The sequence below is a fragment of the Epithele typhae genome (genome assembly GCF_022376455.1).
Source record: "Epithele typhae strain CBS 203.58 chromosome Unknown BXZ73scaffold_59, whole genome shotgun sequence".
In the NCBI taxonomy this organism is placed as follows: Eukaryota; Fungi; Basidiomycota; class Agaricomycetes; order Polyporales; family Epitheliaceae; genus Epithele; species Epithele typhae.
Window position 1 is genome coordinate 27,752 of NW_025954250.1, and position 16,278 is coordinate 44,029.

General features: G+C 59.5%; 5 protein-coding genes across 5 annotated transcripts; 3 read left to right on the forward strand and 2 right to left on the reverse strand.

The window, feature by feature from the left end:
* Window positions 1-335: 335 nt before the first annotated feature.
* On the reverse strand, window positions 336-2,108 carry BXZ73DRAFT_104993 (uncharacterized protein; the record flags this gene model as incomplete). Its single annotated transcript, XM_048016090.1, has 1 exon — window positions 336-2,108. The coding sequence occupies one exon, from the start codon at window positions 2,106-2,108 to the stop codon at window positions 336-338; it is 1,773 nt and encodes a 590-aa protein (XP_047874131.1).
* A 1,272-nt stretch (window positions 2,109-3,380) lies between these two features.
* On the forward strand, window positions 3,381-5,306 carry BXZ73DRAFT_52596 (MFS general substrate transporter; the record flags this gene model as incomplete). The annotated part of the gene is made up of 5 exons (XM_048020838.1): window positions 3,381-3,642; window positions 3,692-3,727; window positions 3,924-3,993; window positions 4,050-4,619; window positions 4,673-5,306. The coding sequence occupies 5 exons, from the start codon at window positions 3,381-3,383 to the stop codon at window positions 5,304-5,306; spliced, it is 1,572 nt and encodes a 523-aa protein (XP_047874132.1).
* Window positions 5,307-6,435: 1,129 nt separating this feature from the next.
* BXZ73DRAFT_104995 (glycosyltransferase family 2 protein) lies at window positions 6,436-10,178 on the forward strand (the record flags this gene model as incomplete). Its single annotated transcript, XM_048016091.1, has 15 exons — window positions 6,436-6,453; window positions 6,667-7,629; window positions 7,679-7,733; window positions 7,787-8,412; window positions 8,465-8,644; window positions 8,697-8,915; window positions 8,975-9,079; window positions 9,188-9,271; window positions 9,329-9,342; window positions 9,398-9,628; window positions 9,693-9,726; window positions 9,762-9,788; window positions 9,852-9,874; window positions 9,961-10,052; window positions 10,120-10,178. 15 exons carry the CDS (start codon window positions 6,436-6,438, stop codon window positions 10,176-10,178), a joined length of 2,730 nt encoding a protein of 909 aa, XP_047874133.1.
* A 2,814-nt stretch (window positions 10,179-12,992) lies between these two features.
* BXZ73DRAFT_92103 (uncharacterized protein) lies at window positions 12,993-15,146 on the reverse strand (the record flags this gene model as incomplete). The annotated part of the gene is made up of 5 exons (XM_048026242.1): window positions 12,993-13,034; window positions 13,074-13,256; window positions 13,580-13,790; window positions 13,820-14,313; window positions 15,144-15,146. 5 exons carry the CDS (start codon window positions 15,144-15,146, stop codon window positions 12,993-12,995), a joined length of 933 nt encoding a protein of 310 aa, XP_047874134.1.
* Window positions 15,147-15,203: 57 nt separating this feature from the next.
* Window positions 15,204-16,278, forward strand: BXZ73DRAFT_52653 (microtubule binding protein; the record flags this gene model as incomplete). Its single annotated transcript, XM_048020852.1, has 6 exons — window positions 15,204-15,324; window positions 15,390-15,496; window positions 15,552-15,589; window positions 15,642-15,960; window positions 16,071-16,178; window positions 16,228-16,278. The coding sequence occupies 6 exons, from the start codon at window positions 15,204-15,206 to the stop codon at window positions 16,276-16,278; spliced, it is 744 nt and encodes a 247-aa protein (XP_047874135.1).

Sequence of the window (16,278 nt, forward strand, 5' to 3'; positions counted from 1 at the left end):
GCGTGAGCCCCGGCCAGTCCCGACGGTTTGTGTGGCTATTCCAGGCTGCTAGCAGTCGGGCATGGAGGGCACATGGGAAAGTTATTCCGCATTTGGGCGGCATGCAAGGCATACATGTGGGGTGCTAATACTGACCGGCCGAGGTATGCAGTATGCGGTATGCGGGGGGGTATGCGTTATGCCCCTATACCAACTCGGGAAGAGGCCAAAGGTATGCACTATGTGGGGGTATGCACTATCACAGGTATATATGCACTACGAGGGGTTTGACTGTACTCACGCCCCGTCCGCCTCGCAGCATCGCTCCGGGCGCCCACGCCTCGGTCGTCTCGGCGTCACGCGCCAGGACCCCACGGGATCCTCCAATACCGCTCCGCGCGCCCCAAGTCCTCCTCATCCGCCGCCGCCGTGTCCGCCGCGAACAGCCGGTCCAGCTCCACGTGCCCCTCCACGTCCGGCGCCCACACGACCTCCTCCACGACGCCCCGGAGCGTCTCGATCCCCACGTCGACCATGGCGTCGAGCGCAGCCTTCCCGGGCCGCCCGTCGCCGTCCTCGCGCGCCGCCGCGCGCCGGGGCCGCTCAGCCTGGAGGGTGGTGGGCGCGAGGAGCAGCGTGCGCAGCGGCCAGCCGAGGCGCGCGCGGCCCGTCGCGAGCGCGGTGAACTTGGTGAACATGACGTCGACGCGAGCGCGTTGCATGTTTCTTGCGAAGCCCTGGTCCGCGACGCGCTCCGGGAGCCAGATCCACGAGCCGAGCGTGGCGAGCTGCGGGCACGGGAAGGCGCCGTCGGCGGTGGGGCTGAGGAGGGCGGCGGCGAGCGAGTCGAGTGCCGCGAGGTCGTCCGTCTTGATCATGCCGAGGTGTGCGCAGAAGAGGAAGATGAGGGTGGTCAGCGCGGGGGTATGCGCGAGCAGTGGGGGTAGGAGGAGGATGAGGATGTTCTCGACGTCGAGGTGCAGGACCCGGATCGACGAGAATGGGATGTGTGCGGGAAGGGACGCGAGCCATGAGACGGCACCGGCGCGGCGATGGCGAGGCTCCTGTACGGGGGGTCCTGTAGAGAGCGCGAGACGACCGCGCGCACGAGGGAGTGGAGCCTGCGAGAGGGGACCCTCGGCTGTGATGGTGACTTGATCCGACTGACAGATCTTGAGACGCTCGAGGGATGGGATTGCCGTCCGGCACAAAAGGTTCACGGTTTTCGACGCGCTGTTCTTCCAATCGTTGAATGTGCCTTCCGACGGCGGGTCGGTGAAATATATGTGGAACTCGCGGGGGAGAATGAGGCGACGGAGGAGGTTCCCGATGAACTCCCAGTTGGTTTGCGATACTGACATGCTATTCAAGCGCGACAGTTCGACCATAGCTGGCGGATTGTCTTCCGATGCGGGTAGGGATTTGCCGTCGCATTGGATGTCGCGCAGATTAAAGAACCGCAGCAAGGGTGTGCGCGACAGCAGACTGAGGACGTCTTCGAAGAGGTTGCTGTTCTCGATGTTGACGGAATCGAAGGAAAGGAAAAGATGTGTGAGAAGGGGGAAGGAGTCGAGCGGCAGTGCGTACTGCACGGGCCAGAGTTCAAGGGCACGGAGAGACGAGCGGCCGTTGTGGAACATCCGGGTCGAGGATGCGTTGCGGTATTCTGTCCCGGCCGGAGCGTCTGCCTCATACTTGATGGAGAGTGCCTCGAGGAGAGGTGTAGCATAGGGGGAAAGCAACGAGTAGTGACCCGGGGATGGACCAAGCATGCGGATTTGAAAGTGGCACAGTCGCCTCCCCTGTGCCGATATCGTCCTGTAAACATCGTCGACGTCGTTGGTGACGATGACAATGGTGAGAGGAGATTCTCCTGAGCGTTCCAAAAGGACGGAGGAGATGTTGTTGCAGACATTGTCAGTTGGTTTGAGAATCAAGTAGGACCACATTGATTGAGCATCGATGAGGGTCCGTCGCCACGACCGACAGACATGGGTGAGGCGCAGAAGGGGTCGCAGATACTCCGATTTGTATTCTTCACCATTAACATCTTGTTCTGTACTCAGCAGCGGGATGGGGACCAGAATGCGGCAGACGAGGAGGAAGATGTCCTGGGGAAGGTCATCCATGATCGATTGATCCGTGAGTCCACTGTCGTCTGCGGACTGGGTGCCACGGTCAGCATCGGCCAGAGGAGAATTGTACAACAATCTCACCTAGCCCTGATCCTTATCGTACACTTCTGCAAGGTGATTTACGTCCATCCACCTGAGCATCTCAAAACAAGATGGGGTTTGGGAACAAGAGTAGAGGCGCCGAATATCACAAGCCAAGTAAAGCTCGACCCAAAGGAGATATCCTACGTAAGCGAAAGGCGCTTAGTGACGGTCACCATAGACTGCCATATTGCTGGACGAATATTAGCTAAGTGGAACTGCGCTTTCAGTGCTCACAATTGCAGGACGTTGAGATACAAGCGATATAGTTATCTTCAACCCAACATAATGTACGTGCACAGGGCGTGCATCAGCCTAGATTGATTAGCTACCTTGATGAGTGGAAGTCGAGGGCAGTACAGAGTCGTAGTCTCCCCTAGGCAGCCCTTCTAGCCCCGCCGCAGCCTCAACTGCGCGCCGTCGTCGACGTACCCCACGCCGAGCCCGCGTAGTCCCACCTTCACGACCTGCGGCAGCGTCCCGAGTCCCGCGTCGACAACGGCAACGCCGCCTCTATCCCGCTCCCCCACCAAATCCTCCCTTTCCGCCCGCGACCGCTCCTGCCGTGTCAGCAGGTATGTACGCGGAGGCGAGCCGCAGCGTGCGCAGTCGACGAGGGTAGGAGGTGTGGGGTCTGGGTCTGGCAACGCCTTGGGGATCGCTGCCGACTATCTCAACATCGGCACTGCCAGAGATCTTGGTGGCTTTCAATATATTGTTGAGAGCAGGGCATGGTAGACACCCACCTCCAAAGTCTCCAACCCAGACGTAATGCAGTGTCGGACATGACGGGCAGGTTCAACAGATAACAGCGACTTAGTAAGGACCAACTCCATGAGGCTGAGTGCGACTCGTCACTGTCTGGTAGAGCCTGAGCCCACTTCGAAGCTTTTCATCCCAGCCTATCCTCTACTTACAAGTGTGCTTTTTGCCGCCAACGTGAGAGGTCGTGGCGATCGACCAGTCGATCATGTCTGTCTGACTAACGCGATTTGTCAGCCCAGGTGTGCGGCGGGCGGGCCGTGGCACTAGACGGCACGCCGTGCCGGAACGCTGGTTGGTAAAAGCGCAGGTCAGCTATTTCTATCTCGTCTTCCTTCTGCACCATGTCTCGGCCACAGTTTGCCCTCGCCCTCCCGCCGTCGTGGTGCTCGCTACGCCCTCTTCCAGCACCCCTCCGTAGTCATGCCGGCAACGGACTCAAGAACGGACCGCCAACGACAGTCACGGACAAATTCAAGTGTCTCGACACTACCCGCTCCTCCGGGCACCGACACCTCGAAGACAGAGGGGCCGTCGGAGCGTTCACAGCGGGAGGAGGATGAAGAGTTACTAGGGATGGACTTCGGGTTTCTCCCCATACCCTCTCGAGCGCGTTATGATCCCAAACATCCTGCACACTTCGGCCTGGCGATGAACGCGCTTTTTGGGTTGGCAAGTACCTTCAGTGCGTCCACTCTCTTATTCTTACGATTTGTGTGTTCATTGCCTTTTAGTTGTCGCGAACCTGTATTACTGCCAGCCGCTGCTCAGTAAGTATATTCACATTATATATGCGTTCCCTTTGCCCCTCTCCACGACTGCGATTTTTGGGATGCATTGGAGTCGCATTCCTGGCGGATTCCCAAGGCGCGCGACGCGGCTCTGCGTACTACGCATATATGCATGTCCAAGACTCGGCCGTTATAACGTGACAAGCTCCCCGAAACTGACCTGATGGTCGTGCAGTCCAGTTTGCGGATTCTTTCGGAGTCACCGAGAAAGAAGTCTCGACAATACCGACGTTGGTACAAGCTGGGTGGGTTGTTCGTTTACCCACATGCCCATTCTATGTCTCACCCATCGGTTTTTCAGCTATGCCGTAGGCCTCCTCTTCATCTCGCCCCTGGGCGACCTCGTCCGGAGACGACCGCTTATTTTGCTCCTCAACTTCATCACCGGCTCGCTCACAATCGGTCTCGCCATCACCACCAATCTTGCCGCCTTCGAGGTCCTCTGCTTTTTTGTCGGAGTATGCACCGTCGTACCGCAGATCCTCATGCCCCTCGCAGTGGACCTCGCACCTCCCGAACGTCGCGCCTCTGCGTTATCCATCGTTCTCTCAGGACTACTCTTCGGTGTACTTATCGCACGAGTCCTCTCCGGCGTGGTTGCTCAATTCGTCACCTGGCGCGTCGTTTATTTCGTATCTATTGGGGTTCAGTTCGGCATCCTCGCGCTGTTGTACTGGATGCTTCCCGACTACCCCGCAAAGAACAAGGGTGCGACCTACTTCGGCATCCTCTTCAGCATGGGCAAGTTCTGCGTCACGGAACCCCTTCTTGTGCAAGCCATCCTCATCACCATTCCCTCGAGTGCGACGTTCAGTGGATGGTGGGTCACGTTGACCTTCCTTCTCGGTGGAGATCCGTACAACTACTCTACGTGCGTGTGTTCCCTTTGGTCTGCCCACTTCAGTGCTTAATCCATCTCCGCAGTGTCGTCATTGGTCTTTTCGGTCTCGTGGGTATGGTCGGCGTCGCAATGGCGCCCCTCATCGGTCGCACCATCGACAACCTCGTCCCATGGTCCGCCACGCTCGTCGCCATCGTCGCCCTCGTCGCCACCTTCGCCGTCCAGACCGCCGCCGCCGGCCTCTCCGTCGCCGCGGTCGTCATCGTCTGCATCGGCCTCGACGTCTTCCGCCAGACGCAGCAGGTCTCGCTCACCTCCGCCGTCCTTGGCCTCGACGCCGCGGCGCGCTCGCGCCTCAACGCCGTCCTCATCCTCTCGCTCTTCATCGGGCAGGTCATGGGCACGTCGGTCAGCGCGCAGGTGTTCACGCAGCACGGGTGGCGGCCGACGGCGGCGCTCAACCTCGCGTGGACCGGGTGGGGGCTGTTCGTCCTGTTCTTGCGCGGCCCGCACTGCCCGCGGTACACGTGGATCGGGTGGCAGGGAGGGTGGGAGCTGCGCAAGAGCGTTGTTGATGCTCGGACGCGGGAGGAGAAGGAGAGGACGGAGCAGGGTGTGGTGGGCACGGACGGTGCGGAGGCAGAGGATAGGAAAGAGGAGCCACGGGTTTCGGACGTGCCGGTACGAGATGAGAAGAAGGGAGAAGAGGCTGTTTGAGGTGTGTATTCTGCCCTTGCTATCGGGTTTTCGTAGCACTGTTCTTATGCTGTATGTCACGTCGCACGACCTAGATGACTTGCCTTTATGACGACCCCGATTGATGACCATGAGCCCAGAAAACTGAACGAGTTTCTGCGTGTAAATGTGTGCGCTCGCATCAGGCCTCAGCCTCGAGTCTCTTGCGCTGCTCCCCTCGCTGCTCGCGCCCGTCCCCGCGCTCACCACCTTCGTCCTCTTCTACGCGCAGCGCGGGATGGCCGTGCCTACGAGTTCCCAGCCGTGGACGCGCTTGCCGACGCGCCCGTCCCCGCGCTGTCGCACCCCCCGCTCTCGACACACGGCTCGTGACGTTGCCCGGGCTCGCGCAGAGCGGCGGGCCGACAGCTCGTCGCAGAGACGTTTAAGTTTAACTAACTCCACTTAGTAGTTTATATCATACGTAATAGGGTTCGTTGCACCTCCGCAACATATGTGGGGAATGTAGCCCCATGATCTAGGCTAATGTTTTCGATTCGCCAGAAATCCACTGGCCTGTGGAGGAGTCGAACGCGTGATTTTATAAACCCAAGGATCGCAGATCTGATTGTCCTGACATGCCGCATGCGGGACGCTCTGCGCTCGAAGGCGCCCGCGCGACTGGCCGGCGTTAGCCCGCAGGCGGTCGCGACTCGCGGGCGTCTCCAAGCGCCATCGCCGAAACCAGCGACGGTCTCCGCAAGGTCTCCCTCACTCAGCTCTCTCGCCCCGACCTCCACTAGTTCATCTCACGACTCTTGACGACGCCCTCGCATTGACAGCACTTGATTATCGTCTTGTGCAGCGCAAGTGCACTCGAACCCACGACCTCCGCTCTCGCGCAGCGTACGAACGCCCGTCGACTCGACTACACATCCACGGACTCAAGCTCGACATCGGAACCCACAGTCATCGGCGGGCCCATTCGCAGTGCACTTTTAGTTGCTAGCGGGGCTGCATATCTGTGCCCCTGTTGCTCCGCAGTGAGTCTCTGTTTATTGGCCCAGGGCGCTGCTCCACAGGCTGAGCCTCAACACAGCATCTCCTTCGTCCGCAGTGAGCTCGCATACATACACCCGCGGTCGCTCCCCCCTGCTTCTACGTTCCCGTCATGTCCCATTATCCCGAGGTGAGCTTCTTCAGACTCATTTCCGCCTCTTGAGTCTGCACCCGCGTCTGGTTATATGCGCGCTCCTCGCCAAGATGACCTCTCGGTTACCTTGCACTCGCGGTCGATTGCTAGTTCAGTCGATAGGCATCGGAGCAGGAGTAATGGGCGCCGAGGGAGAGCCTTGCTCGTTTCACCTGCGCAATGAACGGCTATCTAACCCAACATTTTCAGGCTGATGAAGCTCAGCGGGGCCGTTACAATGACGGCCACTCCCCGTACCTCAGCTACCCTACGCAAGCCCCGTACACGCACACTCCAGCCCAAACTACGAGCAAGAACATCAGTCCTATCAGCCTTTGCACCATGACCCGTACAGCCAACCTCAAGGTCAGCCGGGAGGTTTCCAATTACCAGGCTCGACATTCTACCAAGATTCGTCGTACCAGCCCCTTTCCCCACACCGCACTCTCCCCCCGCACACCTGGCTCTCCCCCGCTTCATCCGGATGCGTTCAATCCGCCCATGGGCGAGGTAGCCGCGCCGCAGCCGTCCCTCTACAGCCGCAACAGCGCCGGCTTCCAGCTTCGCGATGACGGCCCCGATGACCTCGATACAGGCGACATTCCTCTCCTGAGTAGGCCCACGGGCGGGGGAATGCCGATGCCGGGTGGGATGGGAGACTACGAGATGGTGGATGGAGACGAGAACAACATCCGGTATGGCTCCATCCCTCAGCGCGTCCCCCGACGGTACAAGACCATCAAGAAGGTCGAGCTTTTCCACGGCAACTTCGTCCTCGACTCGGCGGTGCCGACGAAGCTGCTGAACATGTGCGCCGAGCGCGACGAGCGCGAGTTCACGCACATGCGCTACTCTGCGGCGACGTCCGACCCGAACGACTTCAAGGATGAGGGCTTCACCCTCCGCCAGGTCCACTACGACCCCCCGCGGCGCACGGAGCTCTTTATCGTGATGACGATGTACAACGAGGACGAAGAGCTGTTCTGCCGCACGATGCACGGTGTGCTCAAGAACGTCGCGCATCTCTGCAAGCGTGACCGCAGCAAGACGTGGGGCAAGGAGGGCTGGAAGAAGGTCGTTGTATGCATCGTTTCGGACGGTCGGCAAAAGATCAACTCTCGCACGCTCAGTGTCATCGCGGCTATGGGTGCTTACCAGGACGGTGTGGCCAAGGTGCGTCGTCCGTGTTGGGTAGCTACTCCTCTGCTGACCGGCCCGATAGAACATCGTGAACGGGAAGCCTGTCACTGCTCACATTTACGAGTACACGACCCAAAGTATGTCTTCCTTATTGACCGTCTCGCCACCCCGCGTTTATCCTCCGGAATAGTCTCGGTCACTCCTTCCATGAAACTTGAAGGCGCCGAGCGCGGGATCGTCCCCGTCCAAATCATCTTCTGTCTCAAGGAGAAGAACCAGAAGAAGATTAACTCTCACCGGTGGTTTTTCAACGCGTTCGGCCCGATTCTCCAGCCCAACGTCTGCGTCCTTCTGGATGTCGGTACGATGCCGGGCCCGACGTCCATCTACCACTTGTGGAAGGCTTTCGACATCAACTCCAACGTCGGCGGCGCGTGTGGCGAGATCGTCGCGCTCAAGGGCAAGTGGGGCCAGAACCTCATCAACCCGCTTGTTGCCGCGCAGAACTTCGAATACAAGATGTCGAACATTCTCGACAAGCCACTCGAGTCCGTCTTCGGCTACATCACGGTGTTGCCTGGTGCTTTCAGTGCCTACCGATACATCGCGCTCCAGAACGACCAGACCGGGGAAGGCCCTCTGCACAAGTACTTCCTAGGCGAGAAGATGCACGGTGCCGGTGCCGACATCTTCACGGCCAACATGTACCTTGCCGAAGATCGTATCCTGTGCTGGGAACTCGTCTCGAAGCGTGGAGGCTCATGGATCCTGCACTATGTCAAGTCCGCCTATGCGGTGACGGATGTACCGGATCAGGTGTGTTCCCCTCCCTCCCTCCTCCTTCAATCACACTAACGCATGACCACAGGTCCCCGAGCTGATCAGTCAGCGTCGACGATGGTTGAACGGGTCTTTCTTCGCTGCTATCCATAGTACTGTTAAGTTCCACTACATCTACCGCTCGTCGCATTCCTTCATGCGCAAGTTCTGGATCCACGTCGAATTGGTGTACCAAATCTTCAATCTCTTCTTCTCTTGGTTTTCTTTGGTGCGTAAGGGCTCGTTTCAGCCCATGACTTTCTCTCACGTTCTTGCGACAGGGCAACTACTTCATCGCGTTCACGATCCTTAGTGAAGCACTGGAGGACCCGTCGTTCAATCTCAAGGGCATTCACGTCGCCAACATCATACTCGAATACTTCTACCTCGGTCTCCTCATCCTGTGCTACATTTTGGCCCTCGGTAACCGACCACAAGGGGCGAAGTGGTTGTACACATTCGCGTTCATCGGGTTCGGCATCATTACGATATACATGACCGTGAGTTATTTGTGACTCGTTCGGGTGACTGTGCTGATGCGGTGCACCTGTCCTTATAGATTGCTGCGTTCTTCCTTGCGTTCAAGGGCATCGACAACATATCCAAAAATGAAGGCGCTCTCACGTTAGACGACCTATTCACGAACTCTATCTTCCGAAACATCGTCATCTCGCTCCTGGCACATTAGGTCTCTACATCATCTCGTCGCTGATCTTCGTATGCGCTTTCCTATTTTTTTTGTGATGTTAGCTGACGTGCTTCATGGGGGCAGTTTGAGCCATGGCATATGATCACGTCGTTCATTCAGTACCTCCTGATGGCGCCTTCGTACATCGCAGTCCTCAACGTCTACGCTGTACGTGCTTCGCGTTGTTCTGTCGATGTGTCACTGACTCGTCCTGGTTTCATACAGTTCGCCAACGTCCAGTACGTCCAGTCCGAGATCGTAAGACAGCCTCACATGTACTGACAAACGCTGCAGCGATGTTTCATGGGGTACCAAGGGAGACAACAAGGTCTCAACAGATCTCGGTGTTGTCAAAGTTGGTCCTAACAAGAACGAAGTCGAAGTGTCTGTGCCTACAACGGAAACGGATATCAACGCCGCGTACGAGGATGCAATTCATATGCTGTCCACCAAGCCTCCCAAGGCCGAGTCGAAGCCCGACCCGCAGACAGAGCAGGAAGACTACTACAAGACCTTCCGTACCAAGTGCGTACCCGTCTCCCACTGTTTTTGCCAATGACCAGATCACTGATGCCATTCTTGTCTGCAGCGTGAGTTTCGGCCCGTGTATCATGAGCGTCGAGGTATCTAAGATACTGACACTGGTTTGGATGATTAGGTTCTGCTTTGGTGGACATTGTCCAATGTGCGTCCCCTTCGTCCTTCCTCCGATCTCTTCGCATAACTGACATCACCCGCGATGATCCAGGCTCTCCTTGCAGCCATCGTCGTGTACGTTTCCGATTCACGCGTCGCGCTCTCTATCTCAGATTGCTCCCGCTAATCTCGATCGTGTCTGCTCGCTTTTATTTCCTCAGTACGGCGTCAGACAAGGCCACGGACTCCAATGCCGAGAAGATGGTCAGCGGATACATGGCTTTCATCCTCTTCTCCGTCGCCTTCCTCGCATGTACGTGCCTCTACTCGGCTCTCATCTCCGCCCGCGCCGGGCACTAACGCCTCTTCTCCGCCCCCAGTGATCCGCTTCATCGGCGCGACGACATACATGCTCGTGCGCCTCTTCGCCGGCGAATGAGCGCGCCCTCTCCTCGGGCTGCGCTGCCTGGATTTGGATGACATATCTCTCGGACTCGGACACCTCCCCATTCCCCCTCCGCTGTCCCGTTACGACTAATCACGAGACGGTGCATCTTTCCCCATTCCCCGCTCCCGCTCTCGTACGAACTCTGACGAACCACCGATCATGTTTGCGCGAGATACAACTACAGATGTGGTGCTACATTTTGATGCCCCCTCCCCGCCGAGTACTGCCGCTGCTATCGATACCATACTGCGTGTCTGTCTCCCCGACTCCCCGTTCTTGACTAGCCATTACGGAGTGGTACGCTACGCCCGCTGCACGACCTCGCCCCCGCTCCTCGCTTCCGATCCTTTCATCTCGCTCCGTTATCGCTCCACGCCTCTCTCGTCTGTCGCGCTGTCGTAAAATATTCGAATAATTTGCCGTCGACCCCAGTGACAGAAATGGATACAGTATCTGAAGGAAACGAAGAGTGCCGAGCGCCCCGCCGCGCGCGGCGGCGTGGGCTGCGGGTATAATGATATGCGGATAGACTGGTCGGCGGGCGTGTGCCGGACGCTGGACGGTAGATTGGACGGGTGGATGGAAGGCGATGCGCCGGTGGATGTGGATGGGACGCGTGGATGGGTGTGTGAGAGGGCGGGCGCCGGGGCTGGGTTCGGGCGGGCCCAGGTGTCATGACGAGCGCGAAGAGCTCCCGCTGGAACTCGAGGACGAGGACGAGGAGGAGCGCGTGGACTGCGGGGGGAGGGGGGTTGCGTCAGCGTCGGCGCCAGAACACATGAATGAATCCCAACGAGTGCGTGCCACATGTCCGAGAACGAGACGGCGCGCCGCGGTGGATACCACCAGCCCGCGCGCCGTTCGGTCTCAAGCTGGTGTGCGCCGCCCCGGTGGCGCGGGGGAGATGTGAGACGGACGACGGCTCACCTTGCTCCGCTTGGGCACGAAGAGGAGCGCCGGCTCCTCGAGCTCGTCGTCCGGCGTCGAGAGCGCGGTCGGGTATGCGTACGCCGCGGACATGTGCGGGGTCTGTGGCCGGGGTGCCAAAACGGGCGATCGTCGGTCAGCGCGGCAGACGGCGCGGGGAAGTGCGGAAGTGCGTACCGGTGGGCGGGGCACCGTGCCGCTGCTTCGTCATGCGCAGGGCCGAGTTCAGCTGGCGAGAGAGTGCGGTCAGATGGGTGTGTTCGAGGTTCGCCAGGTCTGGGTGGCAAAGTGGCAAAGGACTGGGCCCGTGGACGAGGAGGGGCGCGGGGCGAGGGTGGCGGGTGGCACCACCCCGTGGGGTATGTGCGCATCCAATAGGTGCCGCTCTGCTCGCGCCCGCCTCGGGTGCCGCGGACGCAGGGAAGTAGAGATGGATGATGGGAGTGGGGAGTGGAGTAAGACAAAGACAGAAAAACGACGTGGTACATACCTTCGCCTCGCCGCCCTTCGTGCGGCCAGCGTAGATCATGTCGTTTGTGACGACGGTCATAGTGGGGAATGCTGAGAGCGAATGCGCGAAGCTGGGGAGGGCAGCAATGTTCGCCGGCGTCGACGCCCGCGGGACCGGTGTGGCAGAGGCGGGGTGAGCGAGGTGGTTATTGCGCGCGTCCATGGGGAGGGCGGTGCTGTAGTGCCGCGAGCCCGGGTGCTGGTGGTAGTGATGCGCGGGAGGGCAGCCCAGGAGCCGGAGGAGAGAGAGGAAGCCGGGGAAGATGAGAGGGACGAGTCCGAGGCGGCCATTGGGATAAAGGCTGCGCGAGGGAGTCTATGATTGTGCGTGTGTCTGCGTGGCCGGGCGCGCGGCGAGTGGCGGGGCGTGGCGGGGCGTGGCGGGGGTGGGCAAGAGCGGTCCTGCGGTGCGGGTCGTGGGGTGATCCTGGGACAGATGCGACAGGGATCTGTGCGCGCGATGGGAGCGGCGACGGTGCGGCGAAGGTGAAACGGACAAAGACGTTGGTCGAGGGACGCTGGCCGTGGGTGGGTGGCGAGGCGCGCGGACGACGGGCGTATATGAATGGCGCACCGCCCGGCGCAGATTGAGCGATCACGAGCAGCTGTGTCCGGAGTGCGGGCGGCAGCCCCGGATGTGCGCTGCCCGTTTCATCCGCGAAAGGCGACCTCGTCCCGTGCGGACTTCGCCGGTGGCCTGAGCGCTCGCAGTCCGCGCGCGACGTCCTCGGCCTCGTCTTCGTCCGACCGGACTCGCTGAGCTTCGCGCCACGCGCTGTCCTGAACGAATAATCGCTGTCAGCATCTCCGGGCTTTGCCTCTTGCTTGCCACCCCGCCCGCGTCCTTGTGCGCGAGAGCACTCGTGCCTGTGAGACGATGCGGGCGCCTGCAGTGTCGAGCGACAAACCTCCGAGATGGCAGGAAGCGCTAGGTAGATTATCTTCGATATCAACCGACAGGTTACTACACGGGCCCGCGCACCGACTCCCGACCTCCGACTCCCGCGTGCACCCCGGGTGCGCGCAGGAGCAGGCGGACCGGCGCAGCGCATCCTAATACAGGGCCAAGATGGGCTCGAGATAGCCGTCCACAAAGGCTTGCAGTCCTGGTGGGAGATCGGAATGCGGTGCGCCTGGACTCTGTGTCCACGGGCGCGGGAAACTGGACCACACGAACGTGATTCGTGTGTCGCAACTCGTGCACTCGTCCTCTGCAGTAGCTCCGTCCGGGTCGAGGCCGCGCGATCTTCTAGTGTATTGGTATCCTGGTGAACCACGTTGCTTGCCTCTGCTTGACTCGGATGCGGCCCCGGTCCGTGCGGTGAAAACTTCATGACTCTGTCCGTCTTCGTCTTCGTCACCTCTTGGCTACCAATGCCGCCACGACGAGTCAGACAGCGGACGCCCAACCTGGTGGGTGCACCCCCAGTCGCCGTCGGCACGGCGCACCCAGCAGAGGCGGTGATGTTCGATCCACACGACCACCTGGCGGACGCCGGGGGCGTATATCTGCAGATCGAGCACGACCATCTTCTGTAAGACTTCCGTCGGCAGCGGGGCCCAGCGGCTGAAGTCGAACACCACGAACTTGAGCGCGGGCATGCCCATGAGCGCGCGCCAGACCGTGGGGAGCTGCGTGGTCATCGCGGGAGTCAGCGTACGATCGACGACGAGAAGGATAGGAAGGAAGTGTAAGCGAGAGCAAGCTCGGGGCCGGGGGGAGCGTGGGCGCAAGGCGCGGCCGAGGCCCACGCACGGGCATCGAGGAATGGGAAGCGCCGTGCATGATGACATCGTCTCGTCCCACGGTCTGCCGACGCGCTCGGAGTGATGGGACGGTGACGAAGGACTTACCTCGCGCGGCATCGTCGTAAGGACGCCGATGTACCTGAGTCGTGTGGCGAGCGCGGTGCCTGCGAGGCGAGGAGACAGTCTGGGAGGAGCGCCTCGGTTACGCCGAGGAAACTCAGGTTGATGAGCCCCGGCATGGTCTCCGCCGCGTCCGCGACGAGGGTCGGGACGAGCGGCATGGTGTCGTCGTCTGCGACAATCTGGAGGTGTGTCACTGGCGGTGCTACAACGAGGATTTCTGCAACGACGAGCACCGGCGCGCTGAGCACTTGGAGGGCGGGGAGCGCGCCCGGCTCGAGGGCGCACAGTGGCCGTCTTCCAGCGAGTCGGGCGCGGTGCAGAACATACGCAGGCGCTTCTGCCGGTTGAGGAACGCGGCGAGGTGCGGGCCCCAGGCGAGGTTGAAGTTTGCCTCCCGAAGCTGGAAGGGCACGGGGCGGTCGGCATGGTGGAGTACCCATGCGTGAGATGCGGTCGGGTCCCCGAACATGATGTATTCCAGTCGCGGCATACGCAGTAGTGCAGCTTGCAGGTGCGACCAGAACTGCACCGGGATGGTGCCGAAATGCAGGCGCGGAGGTGTGCGGCCGGGGTCCTGGTAGAGGTAGAGCCGTCGGACGTACGAGGTGCGCGCAGCGTTGTGCAGGCCTAAACTGTGGAGGCAGAGGATTGCTCGTTGGGCGTCTCGGAGAACCAGCGTTTCGTATATCCGGGATTCTGCCGCGCGCTGGAAGGCCTTGCTAGTGTGTGCCAGCGGGAAGAGATCACGAACGGATAAATGCGACGTAATGATGTTGTAGACGTCAGGTGGAAGCAAAGCCACGTAGGGCTTCGAATCCTGGGGAGAACTCCGGGAAGATCAGCATGCTGTATGCGCGGGGAAACAGACAATGCGAAGGAGGCGCCAAAAAGAAAGGAGCCAGTCTGGGAAGGGGACAGACGCGACCAGTCCGCCACTGTCTCTCTGCAAGGAGATCGTCGCCGGTGCGAGCGGTCCGCCGCATAATGTACCACAGCTTTTCGACTGGAGCGTTGTTCAAAAGTGTAATGGATCCACAGTGCGCCGAATACACCGCGCTTTAGGGTCATTGAATGGGAACTACATGCGCGAGCTTAAAATGGTCAGAATTCACAGACGAACTGGTAGCTGCAGTCATATGGTACACATATTCTCGAAAGTAAACCCCAAATTTCAAGTTGTGGAGCGCATACACTCCCGATATGCAGGGCCTAGTCGGTGAGCAACCCACCGGGCAATCGTCTCCCAATGCTCACGCACTCATAGTGCATATGTCGATGGAGTGAATGACACTATGCACCGCAAGCACACCCCGCGTATGATGGAACACTTACTTTTCACGAGAGGCACTGATCACCTGTTGTGAAGAATACATTTGCCACTAGCTTGGTCGTGTCTGGTCGTATAAGTGATCAGTAAACACGAATGAGAGAGAGAAAAAGTGGGAAACTAGCCGCATGCACAAAGGTCTTTCCTGCTAGCGCACTGATACGGCGCGTTCTGAGGATGATGGTGGAAGAGACGACGATGGAGGAGGACAAGAGAAGACAAACAGTTTGGCGCGCAGGGTCGCGTGGCCACGTGCAGGATGACGCGCTGGGGGAAAGACGCGTTCCTGCACTCGACCACGCTTGATACCCATCGTCCACCATCGAGCATTCTACATCCCCCTTACTGCTCATCTACTCCTCCCTATACGCGTGTCCATCATGGGCGAATCTCGAATGGAACTCCTGGGATGGTTGAACAACCTCCTCCAGATCAACTACTCCAAGGTCGAGCAGTGCGGCACGGGTGGCGCATATTGCCAAGTTATAGACTCAATCTTTGGTTAGCTCGGAAGCCCTGTGTTGCGTTGATCTGGTACCCTGAACACTGCTTGCCATATCTCCTAGGTGATATACCAATGACTCGTGTCAAGATGAACGCGAAACACGAATACGAGTATATCGCCAACTTCAAGGTTCTCCAGAATGCCTTCAAAGCCCACAAAGTCGAGAAGGTGCGTCTCCAGGTCCTTCCATCACTTAGGCATGGTTTTTATGTCCTGCAAATAGCCGATTCCCATAGAACGCCTTGTCAAGTGCAAAATGCAGTGAGTACAGTGACTGTATGCGCCTTCTCCACGCGTTAATCGGGCCCTAAAGGGACAACCTCGAGTTCCTGCAGTGGATCAAGCGTTTCTGGGACACCAACTACGGTGGACAGGGCTACGACCCCGTCGCTCGACGACGAGGTGCCCCCGCCGACACCCCCGCGACGATCGCTCCCCTCGGCGGCGCCTCTCGTGCGACAGGTGGACTGGGAGCGGGCGGAGCGCGCGCAGGTGGAAGAACACCGGTATCTGGTCACCGTTCAGGGTCGACGCAGCCGAACGAGGCATTGCAGACTCTGCAGGCCCAGCTGCGGGATATGAACGCGCACCTAGAGGGGCTCGAGAAGGAGCGTGACTTCTACTTCGCGAAGGTGAGCACTCGTCCGCCCGCACTCGCGCATACCCCTCTTCCCTTGAACCGTCCACAAATGTCCTTCTGCGTGAATCCTCGTCACGCCGGTCTTCTGACCTTGTCTTACAGCTGCGGGATATCGAAATCATGGTGCAGGGACAGATGGAGGTGCTACAGGCAGAAGACAGGGACGACCCGCTTCTCCGCGACATTCAAAAGATCCTGTACTCGACCGAGGTCAGTGCCCTTTCCATTCCGCATGCTCCACATGCTCATCGGTCAGCAGGAGGGCTTTGAGGTTCCAGAAGGGGCAGTCGATGAAGAGGAGACGTTCTAG